At 44.0% G+C, this 25,878-nt stretch overlaps 2 protein-coding genes across 9 annotated transcripts in view; one reads left to right on the top strand and one right to left on the bottom strand.

The window, feature by feature from the left end:
• The window catches only part of mctp1a (multiple C2 domains, transmembrane 1a), a 121,516-nt gene extending 110,052 nt beyond the window's left edge, over window positions 1–11,464 (top strand). For 4 of the 5 annotated variants that reach the window (XM_035994321.1, XM_031308666.2, XM_035994335.1 and 1 more), the window contains 3 exons: window positions 52–161; window positions 488–585; window positions 8,670–11,464. In XM_035994321.1, the coding sequence (XP_035850214.1) occupies window positions 52–161; window positions 488–585; window positions 8,670–8,741 (280 nt within the window). In that variant the 3' untranslated portion in view covers window positions 8,742–11,464. Of the gene's footprint in view, window positions 1–51; window positions 162–487; window positions 586–8,669 lie in introns of those variants that run through there. The other variant, XM_035994339.1, reaches the window with a different exon arrangement.
• The window catches only part of slf1 (SMC5-SMC6 complex localization factor 1), a 31,383-nt gene continuing 16,913 nt past the window's right edge, over window positions 11,409–25,878 (bottom strand). For 3 of the 4 annotated variants that reach the window (XM_035994309.1, XM_031308670.2, XM_031308672.2), the window contains 3 exons: window positions 25,774–25,866; window positions 24,253–24,435; window positions 11,409–13,074 (listed from right to left, as the gene is read on the bottom strand). In XM_035994309.1, the coding sequence (XP_035850202.1) occupies window positions 12,578–13,074; window positions 24,253–24,435; window positions 25,774–25,866 (773 nt within the window). In that variant the 3' untranslated portion in view covers window positions 11,409–12,577. Of the gene's footprint in view, window positions 13,075–16,794; window positions 16,963–24,252; window positions 24,436–25,773; window positions 25,867–25,878 lie in introns of those variants that run through there. The other variant, XM_035994312.1, reaches the window with a different exon arrangement.

Genomic DNA, 25,878 nt, shown 5'->3' with positions numbered 1-25,878 from the left:
TTGCCATGTCTCCTAATTTTTACAGTTCCTTTTTTTCCTCTCTCTTTTCAGCACATTTAACTGGACTGTGCCTTTCTTAAGCTGGCTGGCCATCGTGGCTTTCGGCGGGGCCACCATCATCATCTACTTCATCCCTCTACGATACATTGTGCTAGCCTGGGGTGAGCTAATGTAAAAATGTGTAATGTTTATTTAAATATTATTTATGTACTGTTAAGTGTAAGTAATTCAATTTAAGTTAAATGTAAATACAGTATGTAAAGTAAACCTGTGGCAGAGCAATGTAATTTATATGTTCCATGTGGCTTTTTATGTACAGTATTGTATTTGGGTTAAAAGCACAATCGGGGAGTGTAATGCAAATTATTTAGAGAGCACAACCACCATAAAGGCTTTAACAACTCGTACAACATACAGTATGTGCTGATGTCCACCTTTTTTTCCCGACTCTTTCCTATCTGCCCCCACCGTTTTCCTCTCTCTACAGGGGTGAATAAATTCACCAAGAAGCTGCGAGACCCTTACATCATTGATAACAACGAGCTGTTAGACTTTCTATCCAGAGTGCCCTCAGATGTACAAGTGGTGGGTGAACTTTCCACTTTCATCTCAGCCTCATCTTTTATATCTTTTTGACAACACATCTGTCAGTTCCAGACACGGGCAAGGGTTAGGGCTCCTTTTATTATCTCCTCTGTCTCTAACTCCGTCTTTTTTTTGTTCTTTCTTTTTTCCTCCTCTCAGCCATTGGTGCCTCACTGTTGTACTTTTCATGTAGGGTGAACTGACTATCCATTGTTTTAGCCACGCAGACATCTAATCTAATTGTTTCAGAGTCGTTCCTGTGTTTTCCTATTAATAGCTTCCTAGTCTAATTCAATTTCCACATACATAACTGGAGCTCTGTAATAAGATAACGAGGTTAAGTGAGTTTAGTGCCCAGCATATAACTAGGTTGATTGACTCCATACACATACACTCACACACAATTACAGTTAGCTGTTGTTTCCCAGCTATGCTAGTAATTGGAACAGAGTGTAAACCAACAGTTAACCAGCCCCATGTGGTTTTGCTTCTACATTAACCGTGAGATCAGATTAACTTTGTGGCTGAAGACTACAGATGCTTCATTAAAATATAGGTGTGTGTGCGCGTGTGTGTGTGTGTGTGTGTGTGTGTGTGTGTGTGTGTGTGTGTGTGTGTGTGTGTGTGTGTGTGTGTGTGTGTATGTGTGTGTGTGTGTGTGTGTGTGTGTGTGTGTGTGTGTGTGTGTGTGTATTAGTCATGTGCTGTGCTGCTCAGGACAAAGTGCAGTTTAAACTGTAATTAAGCGGCAGCTTGTGAAAGTCGTTGTGTTATCCAGCACTGATGGTGTCCGCTGTGGCCGTTAAGCCCTGCAGTGCTGAGTTCAATACACACGCACATCAACGCACACATTACACACACGCCGGCTGAGGCTGAACGACCCGGGGCCTCTGATACGACCAATCCCCTGCCACATCAGCGCTGACACACTTCCTCTTTGATCGAACTTCTTTCATCTTTACAGGGTCATAATCCTTGCTCCCCTACACACCCCCGCCAACCCCCTGTGTTCTCCCCCTTTTGGCCCCCGTGCAGTTTTACAGTTTCATAGTTTACTGGGGCCTGCTGCAGCAGTAGGCACAAGGCAGGTAGCCATGGGCTTAAATGAGCCCAAGCTGTCCCCTCTGGTGTAGTGCAGCCACCTTACACACCTGGTGCCTAGAGGAGCGGAGCGGGAAAGGGGCCCAGGCCAGGCAGGTATGAGGCCTTTACAAGGCCCCTAATGAGGGCCTGCTGGCTAGGGGAGGTGGGGGCAGACATGCTGCTCTGGTCTGGTGCCCGTGCTGCTGGAGTTGTGCCTACTGTATAAGTAATACTGTAAGTGCTACTGTAACGGTTATTGCTGCAGCTGTCGGAATGGTAATTGTTGCCAGGTTTCACTGACAGTTTGGAGGCTTACCGAGTAATGAGGGTGAAAGACCAAGGGAGAGGGGTAAGAATAGATTTCAGGGGAGGAAAGATGAGGATGGAAATAAAGGAACTGGAGGAGGAATTAGGACAGAAAGTACAAGTAGAGTTGATTGATTATTAGAAATGACTTGTTGATTATTTAGGGAAGGGTAGTGTTGTTTGTATCAATAAGATAAGGTCAAGGGAATCTAAATGTATTGCTCAGTCATCTGATAAAGAACTGAGACTAGCACTGATCACTTTCTTACTGAATCCGAAGGTTAACTTTCTGCAAAGACACCTCGCTCAGCGGTCGTTGGCTAAAAACAGACCAGAACGTTCTACTCTGCGGTGTGTCCCGCAGTGCTGGGTTCACCTCATTGCCTGCCCCCACCTTACTGGGTCAAAGCAGTCTGTGGGGATCAAGCCCTTTGGGCTCTCGAATGATACAGAGAGGTGCTGGGGTCCAAATGGAGCGTCCCCTCACCGGCATGTGTCCATAGCACCCACTGGCATTGGTGCAGGGGCCCACTATGCCTGATACCATGGGTGACTAATGAAGTGCTATTTCAGGGCCCGGGTGTGACCTAACACACACACACACACACGCGCGCTCTCTCCCAGCAGTAGTGCATGTGAGGTGGGTTGGGGGTGTTTCAGTGCAGTGTTCCACATCATTTAGAGGTGCTTCAGTGCAGCCAGAACTGATGAGGTTCTAATGACTTTATATACAAAGGGCATCCACACTGGGCTACAGTCCATCATAACATATGTCACTATAGAGCACCACAGTAACTGTGGAACAGCTTTTGGACTCTCATAGTTTTCTCATCTTTCATTTATCTTTATAGTACACGTAAAAGTACATAAAATAAACTTTGCATTCAGCTGCAACATTACTCACGTCTCATCGGTTGTGCAGTTAACGGAAGGAACTTTAGTCTTGCAAACCAAGCTCTTTAAATCAATGACACTGGGCCCCTAACAGCACTGTCAAACACCCTTTAAAAACTAAATCCCCAGTGGTGCATGGAAGCCGCAACAGGCAGAGTTACCTTTTTACCACCTGAACAGTTTACTTAAATCATTATGTCCCTCTGTGAGCAGCAATGTTAAAGGTGTGTGTGTGTGTGTGTGTGTGTGTGTGTGTGTGTGTGTGTGAAAGAGAGAGTGAGAAAGAGTCGCTGTCCCTCTCTGGGTAACATTTTCTTGTATCTGGTTTGTATCTTTTACCAGCGTAAGCTATCGTTATGGTCATTATCAGGGAATCCTTCATGTCCTCTTAAACGAGGCCAAACTGAGCACCTTTAGAGTGCTCAGTATTCCCTACCTGGCGTTTGGGAGGTGTCAGTGCACTAGTATGTTTTACGACGCCATTAGCAATGTGAGCTAGGGAGTGCGTAAGTAGGGGCAAGGCAATTAGCATGCCAAGTGGCCCTTTATGGTGTAAAGGAGCTGGATCAAACCCCCAGTACAAAAATAAGCATGAATTCCAATTTTGCGCCTAATGAGCGGTGGGAAGTCGGGTTAATATTTTTAGACAACATTTATGTTGGGAATGAAACCTCATTGGACATACAGGGTTCAAAGGCAGGATAGTTAAAGGTTGAAACGTTGCCAGATGCCATCACTTACATCTACCAGAGGTCTCTCTCTCCCCTACTTTGTCCTTTTTTCCGCTTTTGTGACAAATTTAAACATTTCAGTGCAAGTGGCCAATTAGTCACTATTCAGTATGTGTCATGCCATAGCAGCTAATAGGCAAAACTTTTCTTACTGTGTCATTTTTTTTTTTTTGTTGCTCACTGATTTATGCCACCTTGACATGCCTTTTCTTTCCCAGCAATACACGCGAGTGCTGAGTCCTCCGCTCTGTGTGAACTATACACAATAGTGTTTCCCTGGAAACATTTAATAACCCTTATGCTCCATTAGGCGTCACATGAGATGAAACCCGCTGAGATTTGTGCTCTGTGGAAAGGACTGGATAACAGAATAACATAGTATCATTAAAATGTTGCTCCCTTGCCTTTCTTCACTTCTTATTATTTACTCGCCTATTTGCCTTTTTTTGCTCACTGTCACCCACCTTGGTTTAGCCTTTTCTGCCTGCCCACACTGTCATCAACAAAATACAGTCAAAGGTTCCATGTGAGAGGGAGAGAGAGAATGAGAGACAGTGAGAGAGGGGCAGGTCCCGGGATGCTTTGTGGGTAACACCGTTAAACCAAGCACAGTACACAGCGCCCCTTCAGCTGAGCACACTTCAAAGCCTGTTTTGCACTTGTACTGTCAACATTTGGGAGCGGAGAGGAGAGGAGCGAGGGTGGAGCAGCCTTTGAGCAGCGCTCGGTCTTTACCCACTGCCTCTCCTGTCGATGTTCCCTTTAAGCTTCCCACTCACGCTACCAAATTGCTTATGTGCTCGCCGCATTACCACACTTTTTACTTTCACCCCATTCTGGTTTCTTTTATTTTGCTAACGTCCCACTTTCTCCTCACCTACTCTGCCTTTTCTTCTCTTTTTGACATTAACTAGCTCTTGTTGTCTGCATGGGTTTAGTGTGTGTGTGCGTGTGCGTGTGCATGTGTGTGTGTGTGTGTGTGTGTGTTTTATTAGGTGAGGTGAGCGGGGAGCCAAGGGTATAGCATCAGGCAGGCCTGTCACCTGTGTGGTGGAATTGAACCGGTGACGCATGAGCTCCATTTCTCTTAGCTGGCAGCTCTTCACAGATAAAACTCCCGTTTGATTGAGATATTGTTTTTTTCCCCGTACCTTTTTGTTTTTGTCGATCCCCTTCGCTACCCTTCATGGGAAACAAAACCCTACTTTCTACTGACATGCAAACTTTTCTTTGTTTTTCTGCACTCACAAATAGTTTTGTTTGGACAGGAATGTCAACGCGCAGAATTAAATTGCCGTGTTCCTTTTTGCTGCTGTAGGCGTTTGGCCGTGTAATGGGACCACTAACAGCCAGTGATCCCGCACAATATCTGTCCTACTTTTGGATCCGTGGTAGCTTGCTCAAAGCCTGCAGCAAACGATGAGTGAGAATGTGTTGCACATGGAGAAACATTTTGGCGTATCTTTTGTGAATTTTGCTTGCAATTATTTGATATTAACAGACATATGTCCATGTAACTACGCTACATGCAGATGTGCTTACTCCTTCACTCATGAGTGAATTAAATCATTCAACCATTCAGTCACTTGTTCATTCACTGTCATTGATCGCAGTTAACGTTGGTGCTCTGCCAGGACTGTCATGGTCCCTAAACCAAACTACGACTGTGCACGCACGCACACACGCACGCACGCACACGCACACGCACACACACACACACACACACACACACACACACAGATGGGGCCATATAAACCCCACTCTGTCCCCTGGGTTTTGCTCCCTTGTCTGCTTTAGTTGGCAGGGCTATAAAAGGATCCACACCCACAGGAGAACAGTATGTGTCATCACCCGAGTGTCCACAGATCTCCCTCAGTCTCTTCTTCACTTTCATTGTTTTCTCTCCTGTCTCCTTTGTTGGGTTGTCCCGCTCTCTGCCCTTCCTCCCTTCATCTTTCTATCTATTTCTGTCACGTCTTTATCTCGCTTCCCATCACTCCTTTCCTCCCTTTTTCCTCCACTTGGATTATTGCCCTTGTATCCTTTCAGACTACCTCATAGTCTCTCATTTCTCTCGCTGTATCCAACTAGCCGTTTTTATTTGTACAGCTGTTTAGTAGGATGTTAGTTTGCCTTGTGGACAGTGAGGAGTATCCAGATCTGTATCAGTGCAGTCTGGCTGCCTAGTGAGGCGTAGAGAGCAACACATGCTGGCCTAACCACTCTGTAAGCACCTTAACGAGACATTGGTGACCACCACTGTGAAACAGAGGAACTGAAATACCCCACTGTATGTGTGTGTACGGTGTGTGGATTTCTTTGGGATTCAATGGTGCAGTGGCAGGGTGTTGTGTGAAGGTGTGATGTGGGAGGCGCGGGGGTGTGGGTGTACATTGTCTTTGCTGGTATTCACATGTGTATGCATGCATTGGTGAGCACACACGCGCTTTTTTGCATGTCAGATTTGTACATTGCAGGCAGAGGAAGCCTCATTGAAGCAACAGTGAGAACCAGTAGAAGATGGATGATGAAGGCTCGTTCCCAGCCAGTGCTAAGAGACGCTGCTGTTCCCGTCCACAGCAGACAGACCCACCATGAGACAGAACAGAGAAACCATATTGACGTCAGTTTGTTGTCTGCCTGGAGAATCAGAGCGGGTGTCAGTCAATCAGACAGGCAGAGTAGCCTACAGTACATCAGCCTGGGAAGGATCCCACAGACATTACTGGCTCTTTGGTGCTGTGACTGTTAAGTTTTTTTTTTTTTTTTTTTTATTCTATTAGTATTCTGATTCAGTGGCTAGTGCTTGTCAGTGTCTTGAATCTGTCTAGGCTAGTGACTGTATTTGTGTGCATGCACACACATCTGAAAGTGAGAGACTGCCAGAGTGACAGTCTCTGGTTGTTGACGCTCAGCCACTGTGATGCTTTTGCGTCTGAGTGTCCATCACTTAAGAGCAGCTTCTTTCGAAGCTCTGCTCACCATCTTTGCAAAGCGGTGGCGGCGGTGCGCGGTCACGGAAGGCTTGTATCATGTGGACGCGCCGACAGTTTTGTTTTCATTATGGGGGCGGCAGAAACAACGCACTATAGCTTTAAATTAACCAATAAATGAACATTAAATAGCGTTAAAGTGTCGGATTAAATGAATAGTTTGAACGTTTTTGGTAAGTCACTTATTCACTTTCTTGCCATTAGATGAGAAGTTTGATACCACGCTAGTCTCTCATACTGTAAGTATCTGGTAAATATGAAGTTACAGCCAGGTGACAGTTAACTTAGCTTAGCAATGGGAAACAGGAAACAAAAACCAATGCTGCATTATTTTTTAGCTGGGCGCAGTAACCTCCTGGAGTCTCTGCTTGTTGCCTGGAAACCTCACAGTGACAACAAAACTCCAGAAGGTCACCACTCCAGATCAAGAAATATTCTAGAATAATAACCCTCCTAAAATCTACCAGTCTTTTTTACACTAGGTGGGTTTTGTTATCTTTAGACAGAGCGAGGCCAGCTGTTTTTGCTAAGCTAACCAGCTGTTGGCTATAGCTTCATATTTGACACATATGAGAGCGGTATTACTCTTCTCATTCAACTTGCTGTAAGCAAGCAAGCAGATAACAAACAGGTTTATTTCTCAGTGTCACACTGTTCATCACATTAAGGCTACAGTAGGGCTGCAGTAGAGTATGTAGACATGCAGCAAATCAGTGAGTTTGGTCAGCTTGTACTTACACTTACATAACTGTTACAACATACATAAGAGAACAACAAACATGTTGTAAAGAAAGTAAAATCCTGCTTTTAAAAGGCTGTATAGCTCACCGGGTACAGCATGGCATTGAGATTGTTTCGGTGGAAAGCTTCCTTGTTATTAAGGGTGAGAATACACACATAGTTCCTTGTGATTCCTTGAACTAAAGTGTCCATCAAATATCTTTGTGATCACACCATGTCAATATTGAGGGGTTTTCTCCTGCTGTCCTTGAGTAAATATCTGAACAGTGTTTTTAAGGAAACTAGAAATTCTGGACATTCCTCTCTTCGTCCTGCTGTCTGTAACTGAACCCTAAGTCATCCAAAGTAGTTCAAAAAAACACTCCAAGTTGATGTGGCTGTTCTGCACCTAATAGCTGACAGGTCCTCCACCTGTGTGCAAGGAGACAGGAGCCTCATCAGGTCATGTCTTCTATAGTTTCCATTGAGAAGAAGGAATGCTCCACAAAGACAAAGTGCTCTCTGTTCAGTCCAGCCTGAAAGACGTTAAAGAGATTGTACGTTGTTGTTTTTTCTTGGTTTTTGTACCATGAATGGTGCAAACACAGTAAAAAATCTCCAGTATGCGTGTTGTTAATCTATCTGGCCAGTAGTTAGTATAGGCTACATTCTCTAATGAACATTTGGGTTTTTTGAGAGTTTTTTGTGTATTTATATGTTTAGCCAGATAAACCCCTGACATATAGCACATTATGTATCAAGCTCCATGTGATCAATAGCAAGTTGATACTGTAGTAACTATGACTACCCCTAAAGGGTTACAGTGCTTTGTCTATCTTCTGTCTCCCTCTCATCCCTCTGCCCTTTCTCTTCTAACCATCTTGCCATACTGAGATGACTCTGTTGTCTCTCCAAGCTTTCCCACGAGGCCTTGCCCTGTTCTGTTTGTTTGTGTGATCCCTTCCCTTAGGCCACTGTCCCACATCTGCAGAAGTCTGTGTGTACGCGTATTATTTGTGTGCGTCTGTGTGCAAGCACGACTGTATTTGGAGCTTTGAACAGTGTACATAGAGTGTGTGTGTGTGTGTGTGTGTGTGTGTGTGTGTGTGTGTGTGTGTAGATTGTGTGTGTGTGTGTGTTGTAATCAGTGTGTAATCCCTTCCCTGAGGCCACTGTTCCACACAGCTGGACTCAGAGAGCCTCTGGAGGGTTTCTGTGCTATTCAAGCATCCTTTGCTCTTTCCACCTGACCGGGTGGTGTGTGTGTGTGTGTGTGTGTGTGTGTGTGTGTGCACGTGCGTGCGTGCGTGCGTGCATGCATGCATGCCTGCGTGTGTATTTCTGTGTGTTTTAACAGGTGCAGTACCGAGAGCTGAAACTGGATCCCAATCCCAGTCCAAATAAAAAGAAGAAAAACAACCCCGGGTAGATGACTGTGTCCGCCCACCAACTCTTCTCTTCTCCACTTTTCTTCTCGTGGTCTTATTACTGGACGCTAAGGAGCAGAGGAAGACAGCTCCGTATCAGCTCAACTCAGCTATATTTCCTTTTTTTCTTTCCTATTTTCTTCTCTAAAACCTAATTTTTTCGGTCTTTAATTACTCATGACGTACAGTACAGTTTCCTGAAGTGTAATTTTTGTATAAAAAAGACAAGTACAAGAAATATTCACCATTATGTTTTTGATTAAGTTTAAAAGGCGATGAAAGGATGGTTAGAGTGACCTTTTTCTCAGCCGTGTGAGCCACTTCTCATTTCTTCTCTCCATCACTCTGACAGCTCCGAGGACTCTTTCCGTCTACTTGCCACGAGTGACAAGTGTCACCCAATGAGTAAAACGAGTTTTAACATTTAAACTCACCGTCCCCAAAATACATTTTTAGCGTATCCATGTTTATCAAAATACAAGCCTGCATTATAACTCTGCAATATCTGCAATTTAAGTTTTTTAGCTCATATTGTCCTTATTATTAAATGTTTTTGGTAATATGTTCATATTTTCTAATTGTTTTTGTACTGAAGAACCTTTTGTTTACTTCCTCTCTTGGATCGTAATGATGTTATGTTCACTGGCAGTAATTTGGATTGTTTCCACTTAACTCAGCCAGCCAAGTTGATTAGCAATTATGGTCGTAGCCTCCAGATATGTCCTTCTACACAAACACAAAGCTGGACCAACAGGCTGAAAGCTTGTGCTGGTATCTGTCTGTGCTTTTAATACAAGGGCCAAATTTGCCTTTTTTTTTTTTTTTTTTAAAGATATTAATCCAAAAAGAAAAATCAAACCACAGTGGACAGTGGTATTAGTTTAAAGTACAGTGAGTCTGTTCTTCTTAAAATAGATTGTGATTACATAATCATAATTAAATAATACCCAGACGATAAAGGAACATCACTGTAGAGGATTAGACAGTTTGTATTTCGCCCCAAACCTTTATCACTACTAAATATCCAGATCATTTAGCTGTAGCCTCGTTTAACCCCTTAAAAACATGTCAAAGTCCCCTGTCAGCCAATCATCGAGACACCTTCTCTGTCTGTCAGGAGGCGCAGCAGACTGGGCCTTCTGCTGTCATTAATATAGATGTCACCCAGTCTATGCAGAGTGTCGCCAGGCAGGCAGGCCTTTAGGCAGCCACAGCCCTAATCTTGTTTGAAAGGCTGGTCTCCTTTCCTCTCATCTCCCCGTTTGCCTTGGCGGCCACACAAGACAGCATTCACACACGCACGCACACACAAGCATGCATGGAGACACAAAAGAAAAAGAAAAAAAAACACATCCTCTAACGTGAATACACTGCTTCTTTAAGAGATCTCGCGTACACATACTGCACCTACTAGCTCACAGATGAAAGCATAACATCCCATTTGAGCAGGCACATTCTACTCCCTCTCAGGCAGGCACACACACTCACACAAACATGCTCTCTGTGATGCTGTGCCCCAGGCTGGCCACCCTCTCCATCTGCCCCACCTCCTGTGCCCACAGCTCAACTTTGATCTGTCTTTCCAGAGACAGAGGCTTGTGTATGTGAACTGTGTATGAGAGTGTTTGCGTACACATGTTTATGCAATCAAAGACACGTTGCTTTTCTCAGCATCGATGTGTGTACATACAATTGTATCACCCCTCCAGCTGTACACTGATGCGTAGATTCAGTCAATGTGTGTGTCAGCATGTTGAAGTGTGTGTGTGTGGTGTGGTGCAGCAGAAGTGCCAGCTGTTATTTGGTGTGGAGTTTACTGGTGTAGAAGGCCGTCAGCTAGATGAGCAGCAAGTCGCTGTGTGACAAGGCAAGGCTCTGAGGGGACTTAGGCCTCAGATGTCAGGGATGGAGGAATGTGTGCGTATGTGTGTGGGTTTTATGCTATTTCAGATCTCTTTTCCCATCATGCTTCTCTCCGTTTGCTCTCTCTGCGGTTCCCTCATTCGTCAGTGAACGGGGTTGCGACCCTGTCTGAAGGGACGGCCTCCTGGGCTTCTTGCTGAGCATCTGTTGAAAGATCACAGCTCAGGCTACATTTGAGGTCTCCCCTCATCCTACTGATCCCTGCCTCCATTTCCCTCACTTCTCCATCTTTGTGTTCCATCTCCCCCCATTTGTCTGTCTCTCTGTCTTTATCACTCTACACCCCCTCTCTACCACAACTAAAGCGCTCTTCTGCCATTGTGTCATCTTCTAGCCGTGCCTGTCTGCTTGCCATTGCCTGTACCCATTTCCCTCCGTCTTTACCCATCCATATCCATGCTTAAATATCAACAGGCTTGGATTTGTCACTCCAGAGTGCCATTGATTTTGTTTTGTTGTTTTGAGGAATCCACTTGAAAGACAATAACAGACTGTCCCCTAAGAGTAGCGTCGCAGACTGATTATAGCCTCCTCAACAAACACTCTGTGGCTCGTGAAGGATGGCTTTTTATAATGCCTGAAGGGACTGTTTGAATACCCGATACGTATGTGTCTACTACTGTATGTAAGTTACTTTACAAAAAATGTGGTGACTATTGTGTGGTATTGCATCCAAATACTGTTTCTTGTTCTGTCATTTATTATTGGATTTCAGCTGTTTGCAAGCAAAGTATTTTTATTTTGTATTATTTAGAGAAAATAAATGATTTAAAGGAATGTATCAGACTGACAGATATAAAAGAAAAAGCACTTTTATTTGCACCAAGTTGAAATGAGACTATTTATTTTTTAAATACTGTACATAGCTACTTAATTTATGTTTGTATTTTATACAGTATGCCTGTTGATGTTGTAAAGTAGGTGTATGCCTGCCTCATTTTCTAAGATGTCTTTTTCCGCCTGCTATGTTGCCTGCCTGTGACATCATTTTCACGTGCCCAGTTCGGACCAATGACATTTCAGGACAGGAATAAGGAGCCGAGACATGGGGTTAGTCAGGAGGTGGGAGAAAATGTTTTTTTTTTCTGGTTTGAGAAATGAAATGCATCTGATGTATGTTGCTTATTTTGAAAGAAAAAATAGAAAAAAAACACAAAATTAAATATTTTTTATCATCTTCAGAGTGTCTGGATTATTGCAACATTTATTTTCTGCTTCTTCTCGTTTCCAAAACACTGGTAGCAGCAAAGGAAATGTACGGCCATTCATCTCAGTCTGAGGCACCAAATTCACATTTCAGGTCCAAATCCCCCCTCTCCTCACCTCCTTTGCTCCACCGCCCACTCCAACAAGCAGGCCTGAGCCCCTTTCTTCATTCATGTTCAGCTTCAGGAAGTGGCTCATTCCTCACAGCTGTCTGTGTGGCCCAGACCCTGAGTGCACATCAGCACCTCAAGCAGCTCAGACCAGGATGACTTCTGCCACAACTGGCTTTACTCTCTCTCTGTGGCCCCCACATGAAGCCACTACATTTGTTAAGTTATTTTCATTTATTTTATGATAAATAATAGTTAACATGTAAAAAAACAAAAAATTCTCTTTGAACAAAGTATCCGTAGAAAAGATCTTGAGGTAGTAACAGTCAATGCAGAAGTTATCGTGTTGCCATAAAAACATGCAACTTAGAACATTCAACAAAAATAGATTTTTAGGGACATTTTTCCATTTGAAAAATCTAATATTAACAAGATAGTGAACAATATACAACCCATGCACTGTAGTTAGTAAATATGAAATGTTTTCTCCGTAGAAATGAACATACAGCTAACTTCAAAACGCATGCTTACCCATTTACCTGTGCCCTTTTGTTAGCATTTCAATCAAAGGTTGCACATTCAAGTCTTTCTCAGTGTGTTCACAGATCAGCGACTAGCGCTTTCCCCCGAGCCTTGAGATCTTCCAGTATCTCCATTAGGAACATTGTATTCTCTCCTTTGCACTCTTTCAATGCCTGGGACACCTGCCCCAGGTAACTCCCTCTGCTGAGCTCCAGCAGTGTCTCTGCATCCTCCACCAGCCTCACCGCCTGCTGGTCTGTCCAGCCCAAAGTCACTTCTTGGTGCGAGTGCGTCTCCAGGGCCCTGACCAGCGCGTAGCCCAGGCTGTAGGACTTGTCGCTGGGCTGCAGGTGACCAGGCAGACCCTTTTCTTGCCGGTAGGAGAAAATGAGGTGGGCCAGCAGAGAGGATCCGGCCTCCAGCAGGGGCAGGTTCAACACCTTAGTCACATTGTTTCTCAGGGCTGAGTCCCCGACCTGCGCGCTGCGGAGGAGCTCCTCTCTCTGACTTGTTGCAGAGACCAGTTTCAGCGCAGTAAGCCCATCTCTGTCAGCCTGCTGCAGGAGAACGGAGCCTGGAGGGGTCAGAGGTACACAGGATCAGATCACACAACCCTCACTGGCTTCGACTACAGTCTTTTCTATCAGAGCTCAAGGCTACTAAAGGCTACTTCCACAATGACATTTACTGCTTTTGACGTACGCACGGGTGACAATACTGCAGCAAGAGGAAACGACCTGCGACAAGCGAGACTGCAAATATTTGGCTGTAAATACTACTACAGAACAAAACTCAAGTGAACAAATTTGTTCTAATAGTAGCAAGTACTTCCTCAACATTGTACAATGACAGTGTCAAGTGTTTTTAAGACGGTCTGTCACTGCCTCTATTGAAGTAAGACAACTCTACGCATGAGAGCGCAAGGACGAGTGCATAAAGTTCAGATGTTGGAGTGCTCGACACAAAGTGATTCAGCTTCACACGCACCGTGACAAAACAGAATACTTAAATGCAAACACTACTAAAACATAAATACCCCCCCCCCCAGTAAGTGATGTGAACTGTGAAGCACTTTGTGTTGCATGACTTTTGTTGTGCTAAACAAAAAGATTGATTTATTGAGTATTCCTCTACCTTCACTAAAGCTCATCTTTAAAATTGCCTCCCAGATTGAAAGCCGTGAAGGATGTGCTCTGGATACGAGTGGCATCACCTGAAGGTACTTGTTTGGGAAATAAACTACTACTAATGAACTGACTTCGAAATAGAATCCACCTGTAGTTTTAGTAAGCTGTGATGTACTGCAGTATGATTTTGATATTTAAATGGCAGCTTAGCCTTAAACTAGGAGGTTAATGAGTCGAATGTAAACAGCCGGCGGAGGCATCAGCGATAACATCATGACACTGACATGCAGCCAAGCTACTATAGGCTGCAGCGTCATTATCAAATAAGGTGGAAGAGACACTACACGGGTCAACGACAGGATGCAGCAACAGATATAGCGCGCACACACGCGCACACACACACACACACACACACACACACACACACACACACACACACACACACACACACACACACACACACACACACACACACACACACACACACACACACACACACACACACACACACACACACGAGGAGTTAAAGTGAACAGCTGGGGCCTCAACACCAGCCCGGGCTTTTAGCTCACTTCAGCACTAACTTCAGCTGACACTTTGTCTTAACTGTGTGACTGGCGGGTCACTTTGTGTTTGTGTACAAGGCGCTGAGGGTTGGTGACCTGATGGAGGCTCTGCTTTCATGTTGGCCTTTTTTTTTTAATATATTATATGTACTGCTGCACGCAAACTCGTTGCTATCGTTAGAATCACTTACACAGAGCGTTACAGGGGGTGATAAACTCGCAACAGACCTCAATTGTGACATCAGAAAATGACTGCTGAAAGTTCTACCCTTCTACTGTGTTCACTTTCAATGAAGTTCATTTCATTCATAATTAACAATAATTATTATTGTTAAGTGAAAGAGGCAGATGAAGCACATCTACAATACAAATACTTACACATTCAAAACCTCTCCAACAACCTTGACATTACCCTTTCAGCGCTGCACTACATTCAACACTTGTTTCCTCCCTTCTACAAAGCCAGGAAAGTTCTAACCGTGACATGTACCTTCTACTCTCTCTTTCTGCTTTGTCTGTTCAGACTGAAAGCCATTTTCCAGTGTCAGACAGGCCCTTGTGCACTTAGCCTACATGGAGCTGGTCGAGTCAAGTGTGAGCCCTTTGTTTGCCTTCCGATAGACCCATTTCTATCGCAAGCTTCTCCTGATGGCACTTGACTGTTCAACCTCGGCAAAGCTGCTGCCACATGCAACGTTTAGGGCTCTGTGGAGGCTCAGTGTGACACACAGACGGCCGCTTGATACCAACACTGCTGCCAGTTGTTTCTGTTTGACGGGCATTATGTTTTAAAAAAGGGACAATTGTTTGTGTGTGTGTGTGTGTGTGTGTGTGTGTGTGTGTGTATGTGACAAACAACACTTACTAAGCCTCCCAGATGCCATTTTGACAACAAGACAGCCTTGTTTTAAATGACACCATAAAAAAAAAAAAAAAAGTTCAAAATGGAACAATATGAATTCTGAAATTGCTCTCCATCTCTCTGTCTGCCACTGAACTAACTCTGTGTGTAGCAGTTATGAGATAATCGGTGAGAGCTCACGTAGCTGTTAGCGGGGAAGGTCAGCGCTCATCTACCTTTCAGTGCTTCAAGCCTGAGTGGCAAAAACTCAATCTGCATAAATTGTGGCATTAATCTACATAAACTTTTACATAAGCGGGGAAATTTCAAATGCAGGGGTCAGGCATCGGGGGCACCAGTCAAGGACGTAAGAGCACAGATTTGATCAAAGTGGCCACGAGAGAAAGGCAGAGGGGAAGGCGAGGGAGACGGAGCGATGTGCTGTGTGAGAGAGAGTGAGGTTGTTCACAGCAGGTCATGATCACCAGGTTTCTATAACAAGCTGTGCTCGCTATTACGCTCATGCCGTAGGAGTGGCTGTAATAGGGGAAGCCAGCCGTGGTGTGACACATAGACAAAAAAAACCAACACTATTATAGTACCCCATGCAGACGCACAGGAACACGCAACATCATGTCTGCTGGAAAATAGATCCATCTTCTGACTGAGGCTGTTTTGCTTTTCAATAGAGGTGTGAATCTTCACTGATCTCCCGATTCGATTACGATTATCATGTCTTCGATTCGATATCTCGATGCATCACGATGCCTCAACTACATCTTTCTATTAAAGCCATATAGGATATTTAAATCATAGCTTTTCAAGCTTCAAAAACCAAACATTCTGCAGTGCTCTAATACTAAATAAATTGGGTACATAAAACTACAGCACTGGGCACATGGCACTTCCTGAATGTGCAAAACATAACAGAATATGTAAACAGAAAGGTTGTTAGGCATACATTAAATTGTAAACAGAAATAATCGATTATGGCCCGGCTGATTATCGATGCAGCATCGTCCACGTCCACGATTCGATGCATCGATTATTTGATTAATTTCAACACCTCTACTTTTCAATATATCACGTCTCATGTGTCGTGCCTCCCTTTGAAAGGACCAGCCTTGGAGCTCTTCAATGGGCCTTTAAGCCACGAACCCAAGCTCTCTGTGGAGTGTTTTCAACCAAACGAGGAGAAAACAAAAAGGGGAGGACAAGGTTTACTTCTCCTACTGCAATTTTGAAGCACTACTTTTCCTCAGGTGGCACAATACAGGGGCATTTAAACTGCAGTAAAATATAGAGGACCCAAAAATGAACAGAGGCAAACTTAAAATTAAATAATACTCTCTTAAAGTCTTCTCTCTGTCATGTCTCTACCATGGCTCAAACACGAGATCGCACATCGGCACAAGAGAAAGAAATGCGAGATTGATTGTAGATGAGTCTGCCTGAAAGCTAACTGTGTGTGTCGGTGCGTGCTGTCTGTCGTGCTGTACCTGCTTGACTTTCTCCCTTTTATTTCCATTAAGCTTGTGTCTTAATGCTTGTGTCTTTTGCTTTTCCAGGATTTTAAATGTATTTTCCTCCATTTCTATACTAATATGTTTTATCCTCTGGACAAGATATTCACTTATTAACCATCCTGGGATTTAAAACATGCTCTAATGCTCCACCACACAGCTCAACTGCACTTGATATAGACATCAATGGTCATAGCCAGTGCTATATTACATATTTTCTAACAGAAGACATACAAATAGCATCACCTGCTGTTTATAATGTAATACACACATATATACATACACACACACACGGTTATGAGACTAGAGGCTGGGGAATGGTTTTGGTGCAGGGACTGCGACTGAAGTGAATCCAGGTATTGGCGCTGGGTGTCAGATATGCTGCAGTGGAGATAAATACAGCACCTGGGGGATTACATGAGAGCACAGGGTAATTACACCATCCTTTATGCGTGTGTGTGTGTACATGGATGTGAAATTGCCCCGCTAAGACCTCAGCTCTGAAGCTACAGCAGAGGGAGGAAATTCACATGCCGAGCAAAAGCCACTGCCTGATGCACCAGCCAGATGCAGTGAGTCTCGCCACACACACACACACACAGCAAAGCCCTTTGGCCTTTAGAGGGCAGGCGAAGACAAGAAATATAAAAGCGAGAGTGGAGGATGGGAAAATTGGCGCAAAAAGAGGGAGGGAGGGAAGGAAGGAAGGAAAGATCTCTCTCTCTCTCTCTCTCTCTCTCTCTCTCTCTCTCTCTCTCTCTCTCTCTCTCTCTCTCTCTCTCTCTCTCTCTCTCTCTCTCTCTCTCTCTCTCTCTCTCTCTCTCTCTCTCTCTCTCTCTCTCTCTCTCTCTCTCTCTCTCTCTCTCTCTCTCTCTGAGGCAGACAAGCTGGGAAGCAGGCAGCTCCACAGCATGGTAAACATCCCCTCTCTCTCTCTATTCTTCCCCCCCCCACTGCCTGAAAAAGAGAGGCAGGGTGAGTGTGTGTACTGCAGCCAGGGGCACGGCATCACATATCAACAGGGAGCTGCTAGCTAGCGACTACAAACCACAGCAAAAACAACAAGGCCAATCAAGTGAAGCACCAAAGCAGCCAGCGGAGGGGCATCAGACGCAGGAAAAAAAGAAAGAGCAGCCAGACATATATATGCGAACATCCCTCTCTGCTTTAGCAACAGTGTCTGAATGCTCAGTGATATTTTTCTCCCCTTTTCTACCTTGATATATAGAGCATAGAAAACAGGGATGGGAAAGCCTGTCGAGGTTACATCAGATGAAGCAGTCGGGTCAATGTCTTTTGTATAACAATACCAGGGTATGCATCGCCTCTGCTATACTTCCCTTGAAATTCTACTGTCATCACAGCCAGTGACTGTATTCTCAGTCACAGGTGAGCGTCACGGGTTGTGTCTGATTACCGTGTCCGTGAGCTGCTCACCCAAACACAGTCTGGGCAGACACAGATTAAAGTTGGGATCATAGCCTTGCAGAGGAGGTGGGGCAGATAACGACGGGATGTAGGATGTAAAAGCATGGACACCAACTGCTAGCTTTGTGTAATCCCCTGCCGCTCCAACACCTCTAGTGAGAAGAGTTATCAGATATACTCTTGATTTACTGGACGCTGATCAGCATTGGGTGATAAGCGTCTTAAATAATCAGAGTGGAGCCATAAATGAACTCTTAACCGATCTCTTGAATCAGAAAAGGCTAATCACTGCCATCAGCTGTTTGCTCTAATAATATGTCATGCACTGAATCATTGTGCACGCAAATAAACGGTTTCCTATGATGCCATTTGCATGCACACGGGCTCATTTAGTTATTCAAACTATTTGGAAGTTAATTTGATAGAAGTAGATTGGAATACTCCATAAACACAGAAGACTAAAGCAACTAAAGCAAGAAACATATCAATGCAGACTGTGATTTTAGAATTCAGCGTCTGCAAAGCTCTCATGGGCACAATCATTGCATGCTATAGCAGCAGTAGCAATATTGTCACATTTGACTGCACCTTTTAAAGTCTCTTTATTATATGAAGCCTTTACATTTGACTTTGTGATGGCAAAGTTAAACTTGGGAACTTCAGACTCACTTAACATTCTCGCTGAACGACTAACTGCTCCCACTGTACGAACCATCCTGACTGCTGCCCAAAACTCTTCAAAAGTACAACACTCTACAAACGCTGCAGGGTTTAGTTTCTTATTGAAAGAATGACTTAAGCAAACACACTCAACTGCTGTTGAATGTCTTGATGTATACTTTTACATTTTTTACTGTATGACTCCACCAAGACAAAAATTCAACAATGGTTGTTGAAAAGTAACAATGGTTGAATGTTTGAATTCTGGTGGAGTCATACAGGAAAAAATTAAGTATACATCAAGACATTCAACAGCATTTGAATATATATACGTTTTTAAATATGCTAATCAATTCCATCCGGAGTTGTCGTTTTAATTAAAGGGTGAGAAAGAAAAGCGTACTACAATTAGAGTGTATGATGAGTTCAGGGTTGGAGTACAGAGACAGAGAACGATCTTCATGGCCAACAACAAGATCATCTTGGGCCTGTGACTATGTTTTTATTTTCAATGGCCCCGGAATCGGACAAAAGAAACAAACTAAACCTTGAAACTTGGCTTTGTGGATGGAAGGGCAATTTTTTTTTCCACACTTACAAATTTACTATCAATAATTATGCGGTCCTTACAAATAAATATATTACATTCCTGCTGAACCTTGTAGGCGAAAGAGGACAGTAAAATACATAAAAATACTTCAGGTAATGTTCCTTGGCCTCTGCCCTTTTCTCTTCACTGAAGCTAGCTCGCTGTGGCCTTCACGCTCATCGAAAGCTGCAGCTGTTTAAAAAAGGGGCAAGGCATTTGTGTGTTTGTACACTATAAAAGGTGGTGCTGGGGCTGAAAGAAACCTTTGGTAACAAATCACAAAATCATCATCACCCTACTTTGATCCTCATCTGTATAAAACATGAACACATAGGGTTCATCTAGAAAAAGGGGTCTCTCCCTCCCTCTTAGAGCACGTTGAAGAACGACCGGGGAGACCGTTGGATAGAGCTCCAGACTTAATCCTGGCAACCACCCCAAAACACAGAAAGAAAGTTTGGGGGGTGGATCGCGAGAGAGAGGCAGGAAGAGAGGAGAAAGATGAAAAATCTAGTCTAAAATTCCCAGCGGGGGAGGTCCTTGAAATACAGCATGAAGAAACCCGCAGCTGAAACATCAACACACCCGAGTGAAGCCGAGGGCTCCAAACATAGTCTCACCTCTAATGGTACGAGTGCTCAGCTCCACGCAGTTGCCAGTTCAGGACCCACAGGGAAATAAGTGCTAAGAAGAATGAACTTTCTTTACCGTGCTGACAGTGAAGCAGCCCAAGTGTGTCTAAAGCACTACCTGTGTGTGTGTGTGTGTGTGTGTGTGTGTGTCAAGAGATCTATGACAGAGATAGACAAACAGACAGAGACAAACCATGACTGACTACAGTGGTCCGAGGGGACTGTGCGTTTCCTGTGCCACTGAGCAAATGACATCTTTCTGCTCCACAAACACTCATTCACATTAAGATCTGCAGGGACCTCAAGATGCTGCGCATTAACCGACCGTGTGTGTGTGTACCAGAGATGCACAATACTCCAAAGAGAAAATGAAGAGGCAGTCATGTAGCAACCTCTCTTGCCTTCTCTGAACTTGACTCAAGCCAAACAAAACAAACTAAATTTGAAAATTAGACAAATGAGAAACAATTAAAACACCTTTACCCATACCTGAACAATTCTTTCTTTCTGCTCCTATACAATTTGCCCTCCAAGAATCTAAATTAGTTAGTCTGTATGTGTGTGTGTGTGTGTGTGTGTGTGTGTGTGTGTGTTTTTACAAGTTGAGGTGGACTGGCTGTGCTTACTAACACGGTGGGCTGTATTGAGAGGACGCCATCAGTGATTACGGTCACAGGGCAGAGTGGTGACAGCTTAAAGGCTCTTTTCTTTATTTCTCCACCCTCTTTGCTCATTGACACGCCTCCGCAGTATGTGTGTGTGTGTGTGTGTGTGTGTGTGTGTGTGTGCCAGGTCTGAACTGCACAGCTAAAGGCTCCGGGTCAATTTCCATTCCAATCAAGGGTACCGGCTGCCCTGGCCACCCTGCAAAATTTAAACACTCCTACCAGCTGATGAAGGGACACAGGGAAACAGCAAACACACACACACACACACACACACACACTTACTTAATTACAAGCCAGCAATCATTACAGCATTTGAGATTCAAGAAAATATTTGTGCATGCATACACCAAAATATATAGCCAAGGACACTTCCATACCGAGTAAAAACAAGCCACACACACACAAAGGGTCATGTGGGGTGGCCTTGGGCAATGGGAGGAGGAGGGGAGGAGAGCAGAGTCAGCCTTGCCCTGGGCCATGGCATCTTTTGCTTGCCAGCTCCATAAGCCTGGAGGGACCGAGGTAGAGGGGGTAGGGTCCATTCATCCCTCCCCCCCTTACAATTCACACCTAAAAATGCGCACACACACACACACACACACACACACACACACACACACACACACACGGCCTCCAAGCAGACAGGCTTACAAAGGAGTGAGATCACTCTCAAATAAAGGCTTTGTTGGTGTGCCAGTGTCAGTGTTGCCCTCTCTGGCCTACCAGATCCTTGGCAGCTAGGTTCAGCCTTTCTGTTGGAAACAGCAGGGTGAATGCCCCAATGGAAAATATAGTTTCAAGGAGATGTAGCAGGCACTCAGAAGAATAAAACACAGGACTATAATAAATAAAGAGAGAGAGAGGAATGGAAATGCATCTGGCCCACTAGCCTGTTTTCCTGTCATGGGACGTTGCAGCGATTCTCCCTGGCCAAACATTTAAAAAGTAGTCTGATGTATGGGTGTTAGAAATGCTGCCATGAGCACAAAAGTCCTGCTGGAATGAACAACAACATAAAGATGCTTACAGTAACTAAGCATGATGTAGCCCCAAAGCCAAAACTTTCCACATTTAACAGCCAGGACTTAAAGATCTAAACAAAAAGAAGACAGAAAATGCTTGGCCTATCGATGGTGTCCATGGCAACCAGATGGAGATCACAGAAAAGAGACCAAAAGAGACAGTGTAGCCTGGAGTCAAGAGGATCACCTCTTCGCCAGCTCCCTGCTGTAGCCTTTAGACAACCCGCCATCAAGGTGAGAGGAAATAGCAAACAGTCAGGAGAGAGCGAGTGAGAAAAAGCAGTATAATGTACAAGCCGGCAGGTGTTTCAGATTGGGAGTATTCTTATTCCTGTTGTTCTGCTCGGTCCCTGCGAAGAGACCTGGCCTAGACAGCAGGCCAGACGTCTGCTGCACAGACACACTCGCTTTATCTTCTAATTTTACAGATACAGATAGCTGCTTCTTCCGCTGACCTCTTTTAATTTGCTCTCCCTCCTGTTACTGAGGAAAGGAAAAAAAGAAAAAAGGGAGCGCTCTCTTGTTTCCTCTCCGGGACTAAACAATCCCAGTCTAATTTATTTTTTGAGGACAGAATATGTACATGTGTTAATGGAAAAGTCGGATCAAATTAACTATAATTAGTCAAACTGAGAGGTGAGCAGAGGCAGAGGTATGTTACATGGGAGACTTGTTCAACGCTGGCAAATGACACCCCTCCCCAAAAACACACACACACATGCATTTCCTCTGCCGCACACCCAGCGACGCCACCTCCACTCTTGAGCTATGACACCCGTCACGCTCGCTTCAACCCTCCTGAGCTCAGACTGTATGTGGCACGCAAACATGCCGACGCACAAACTAGGTTGTGTTGTGACACATTTCCACAAAAACCTGTGTGTGAATTTCGCAAGCGGCGGATCCTGACTCCTCTAATCTTGTCAAAAAGACATTAACAGACATCTATGAGGTGATGCTGTAATCTGTTTGGACAGACACTGCAGTGCAGGATTGCATGAGGATTATAAAGACAAGCAGTGGGGGCAGAGGGAGAGACGGTATAGATGATCTACAATTCATACAGTGAAGAAGCAGACACCTGCTACGGCCTCTGGGGTCCAGTACCAATTCTTTTTGTCTTGGGCAACTGCACTGTATGTGTGCAGCCCATAATTCTTTAGATGTAGGTAACCGTAATATACTCTCAGATAACGTTAACAAATTGTACATATCACAATATTAAAGGGATATTCTAGTAAGATATCCATAGAAGTATGGATCAAGCCCAAAAAACCCTAGATCCTACATTTCCCATAAAGCAAATTAATACCGTCTTTGATTAGATTCTCCACGTCGGGTAAATGGCCAGTGTCCTTCAAACTCCATGCCTCCAGATTGTAACACAGGCGTTCTACTAAGAAAATGCAGTCTCAATGCCCAAGCCGAATTAACCCGAATGACATCATCAGGGTTATTTTTTTCAGACTTTAGAGAGCTGCAGAGCTCCAGAGCCAGAGAAGACATTATACAACTGCTTCCAGAGGCTAAAGTAGTCATCTGTGTGATGAATGAACTGAATGTGATGTGTAAAATCAGTGGAGTGCCCCTTTAAAAGCCCCACCATCAAAATGGTGGCTCACTCTACCAGGAGGCTAGCTGAGATAAAACTGGCCCTGCCAATAAGGTCGGAAGCAGCATTCAATCTGTCAGTAAACTCCACTGCATTTGTTGGCTACATTAAATTTAAAGTGTGTCTTGGCTACAGCAGCAGTGACATGCAGCCCACCACTGCAGTAAATCATTAGCTGAATAGCTAATTCTACAGATTAGCTCTCTTGGCAGCCAACCGGCTAGACAAGTTAAAGGTGTTTTATTTTGACATTATATGATTCCATCAATGTGACGAGGACCATTTGGTTTAATGAATCGTTTCAAGGAAGATGGATTACATGAAGACATATATGACACTGTTATGAATAAACAGTTGAGTGTATCCCATCAAATTAGGACATATACACATGTAACATACAGTTAGAGTAACACTTCTTAATTGAACCTGCCTGAGTAATATTGACAAAATAAAGCACCAACAACACTATGTGTGTCACAGTTTCACCTTAAAAAGGTACTACAGAAAGAACTAACCCTGAAATCACAATCGTCTTTGGCGGCTCTAAGTGCGGGACGGAGCCCCGGTGCCGCTGCAAGGGAAGGAACTTGTTTTGGTGGAATGTGTACGTTCAAATGTTGTTTTAGTCGTGCGACAGAAAACTCAGATTGGACAGATAAGTCTAGCTAGCTGTCTGGATTTACCCTGCAGAGATCTGAGGAGCAGTTAACCATAGTCCTCCATAGTCCTGGATATAGACTAATCCCAATAGACCCTCATGTTAAAATGCCCAACGTTACAGCACAATTAAACATGTTTAGAGCCTGGTACAAAAATGGGTTTGGTCTCTAAAGCTAAGTTTCCCCTTCATGACAACTGTGAGGGGTTGGTGGAGTGGCTCTATCCACGCTCCACTTCTTTGCCCATTTTTGGATTAGCCAACATCAGGCACTGCCACTTTGAGCTTCATTTTGGCTCTTGAGAAAATATAAAATGTTCACATTTTATAGTTTATGTATGAAACCAATACTTTGTGTCATTCCTTACGTCAGCTCTCACTCTAAAGCACTGAGTCTCTGTATGTGTTTTGATGAAGTTCACTCACCTGCATGCTCAAGTAGCATTTTGGCGATGTCCATGTGTCCGTTTAGCATGGCGTCCTGCAGTGGACTGACTCCACCCACCTGGTTATTAAGCACAGGTGCAGGGCGGTGACGTAGCAAAGCCTCCACACACGCAATGCTGCCGTGGTTGCACGCTTCATGCAGAGGCGTCCAGCCTGCATGGTCTACATGGGCAACAAAACAAGCACACAAACAAGCACTTAAGCTTTTGCTATTGAGGTTCAAAAGCTTAAATATACCTTTTAATGATCTCTGACATTTAACAACTTTGCTTTCTGCCAAGAATTTACATAGTAAATAGCTAACACTTAATAACTGAGGAGCAATGTTTTGTAAAGAATTTTGCGTATCAAGCAGTTGAATAGGTATGTACATCTCCTAAAGTATGGTATTAGACAATTTTAAAGTTTGAGTGTCATGATGAAAGATTGAGAGAGACTTATTGTGGCAACCCACTCTGTTGCGGCTAAGTTGTTGGTTAGCGCTGAGAGCTAACAACTTAGCTAACAAATAAGCTAGCAGGGGGCGGATTAGGGGACCTCTGTGCTAAAATTGGGAGAAATAGACGAGATACCTTACAAAGTGATTAAAGCTAATACTGTAAGTGACACAGCCGTCAGCAATATTTTAAAGAACTTACTTTTTTTAAATTAATGACTTATCGGTCTTTTCCGCTGCCATAAGACAAAAGACATTAACACGACTGGCTGCTAAAGACTGCTTAGCTATTATGAGTGTGCCGTTAGACTGCTTGAAATTCTTGTTTGGGAGTTACAAATAGGTTACTAACCACCGCCCATGTGCACCTTACATAATTATACAAAAACTGGCATTTCAAGTCGATCATGTTTAACAGCCGTTCCAAAATGAAAAACGGTCACGGATAGACTAGTCTTAAAAAATACAAATTTGACCATTTAGAGAACATCACAACGTAGATCTGACAAGAAACGACTCCAACCGAAGATGTTTTTCCTCTGTTAACGCAGGCCTTGTTTAGGGAGACAACTGCAAAGGGACAGCGGTAATTTAACTATTTAGAACATAGTTCTGCCTGATTCCCTCTTGCATAAGCCTCCTTCCAAAAGATGCAAGTTGATTTAGGCTGTTATTAAAGGGCTATTACAAAATCGGAGAAACAGCACAACATATCCATAAAAGGAGGGGAAATCATTGTATTTGACCTAAAGGGACAAAAGAAAGTCAGTCTGAAATATCAGAAGGGATTCGATTCACTTAGCAAAGTCACCATAAAGCTATAAATCTCAGCCTCCAAACCCATCCGGCTCTTTCTAGACACACCCTTTACATTTTAGCTAAAGGTTAACCTCAATGATGATGCGCGCACACACACACACACACACACACACACACTTCTATTTCTTCTCACCTCTCTTCCCAATGTTAATCGCTCTTCGAAACCCTAGAGCAAACAGTGGGAGTGAAATCAGGTGACGGTGAGACAGAGGTTACAGAGAAAAGGGAAAGTGAGAAAGTCTTACCTTTGACGTTGATGTCCGTGCCAGGAAGCGCCAGGATCTGAAGCACTGTTTCCACTTGGTTCCTTTTGCAAGCTCTGTGGAGGAGGGTCTCTCCTTCGACCAGGA

This window comes from Sander lucioperca, chromosome 2 (assembly GCF_008315115.2).
Source record: "Sander lucioperca isolate FBNREF2018 chromosome 2, SLUC_FBN_1.2, whole genome shotgun sequence".
Taxonomy (NCBI): Eukaryota; Metazoa; Chordata; class Actinopteri; order Perciformes; family Percidae; genus Sander; species Sander lucioperca.
Note: the sequence above shows the minus strand (reverse complement) of the source record. Positions and strands in the feature narration are given on the sequence as shown.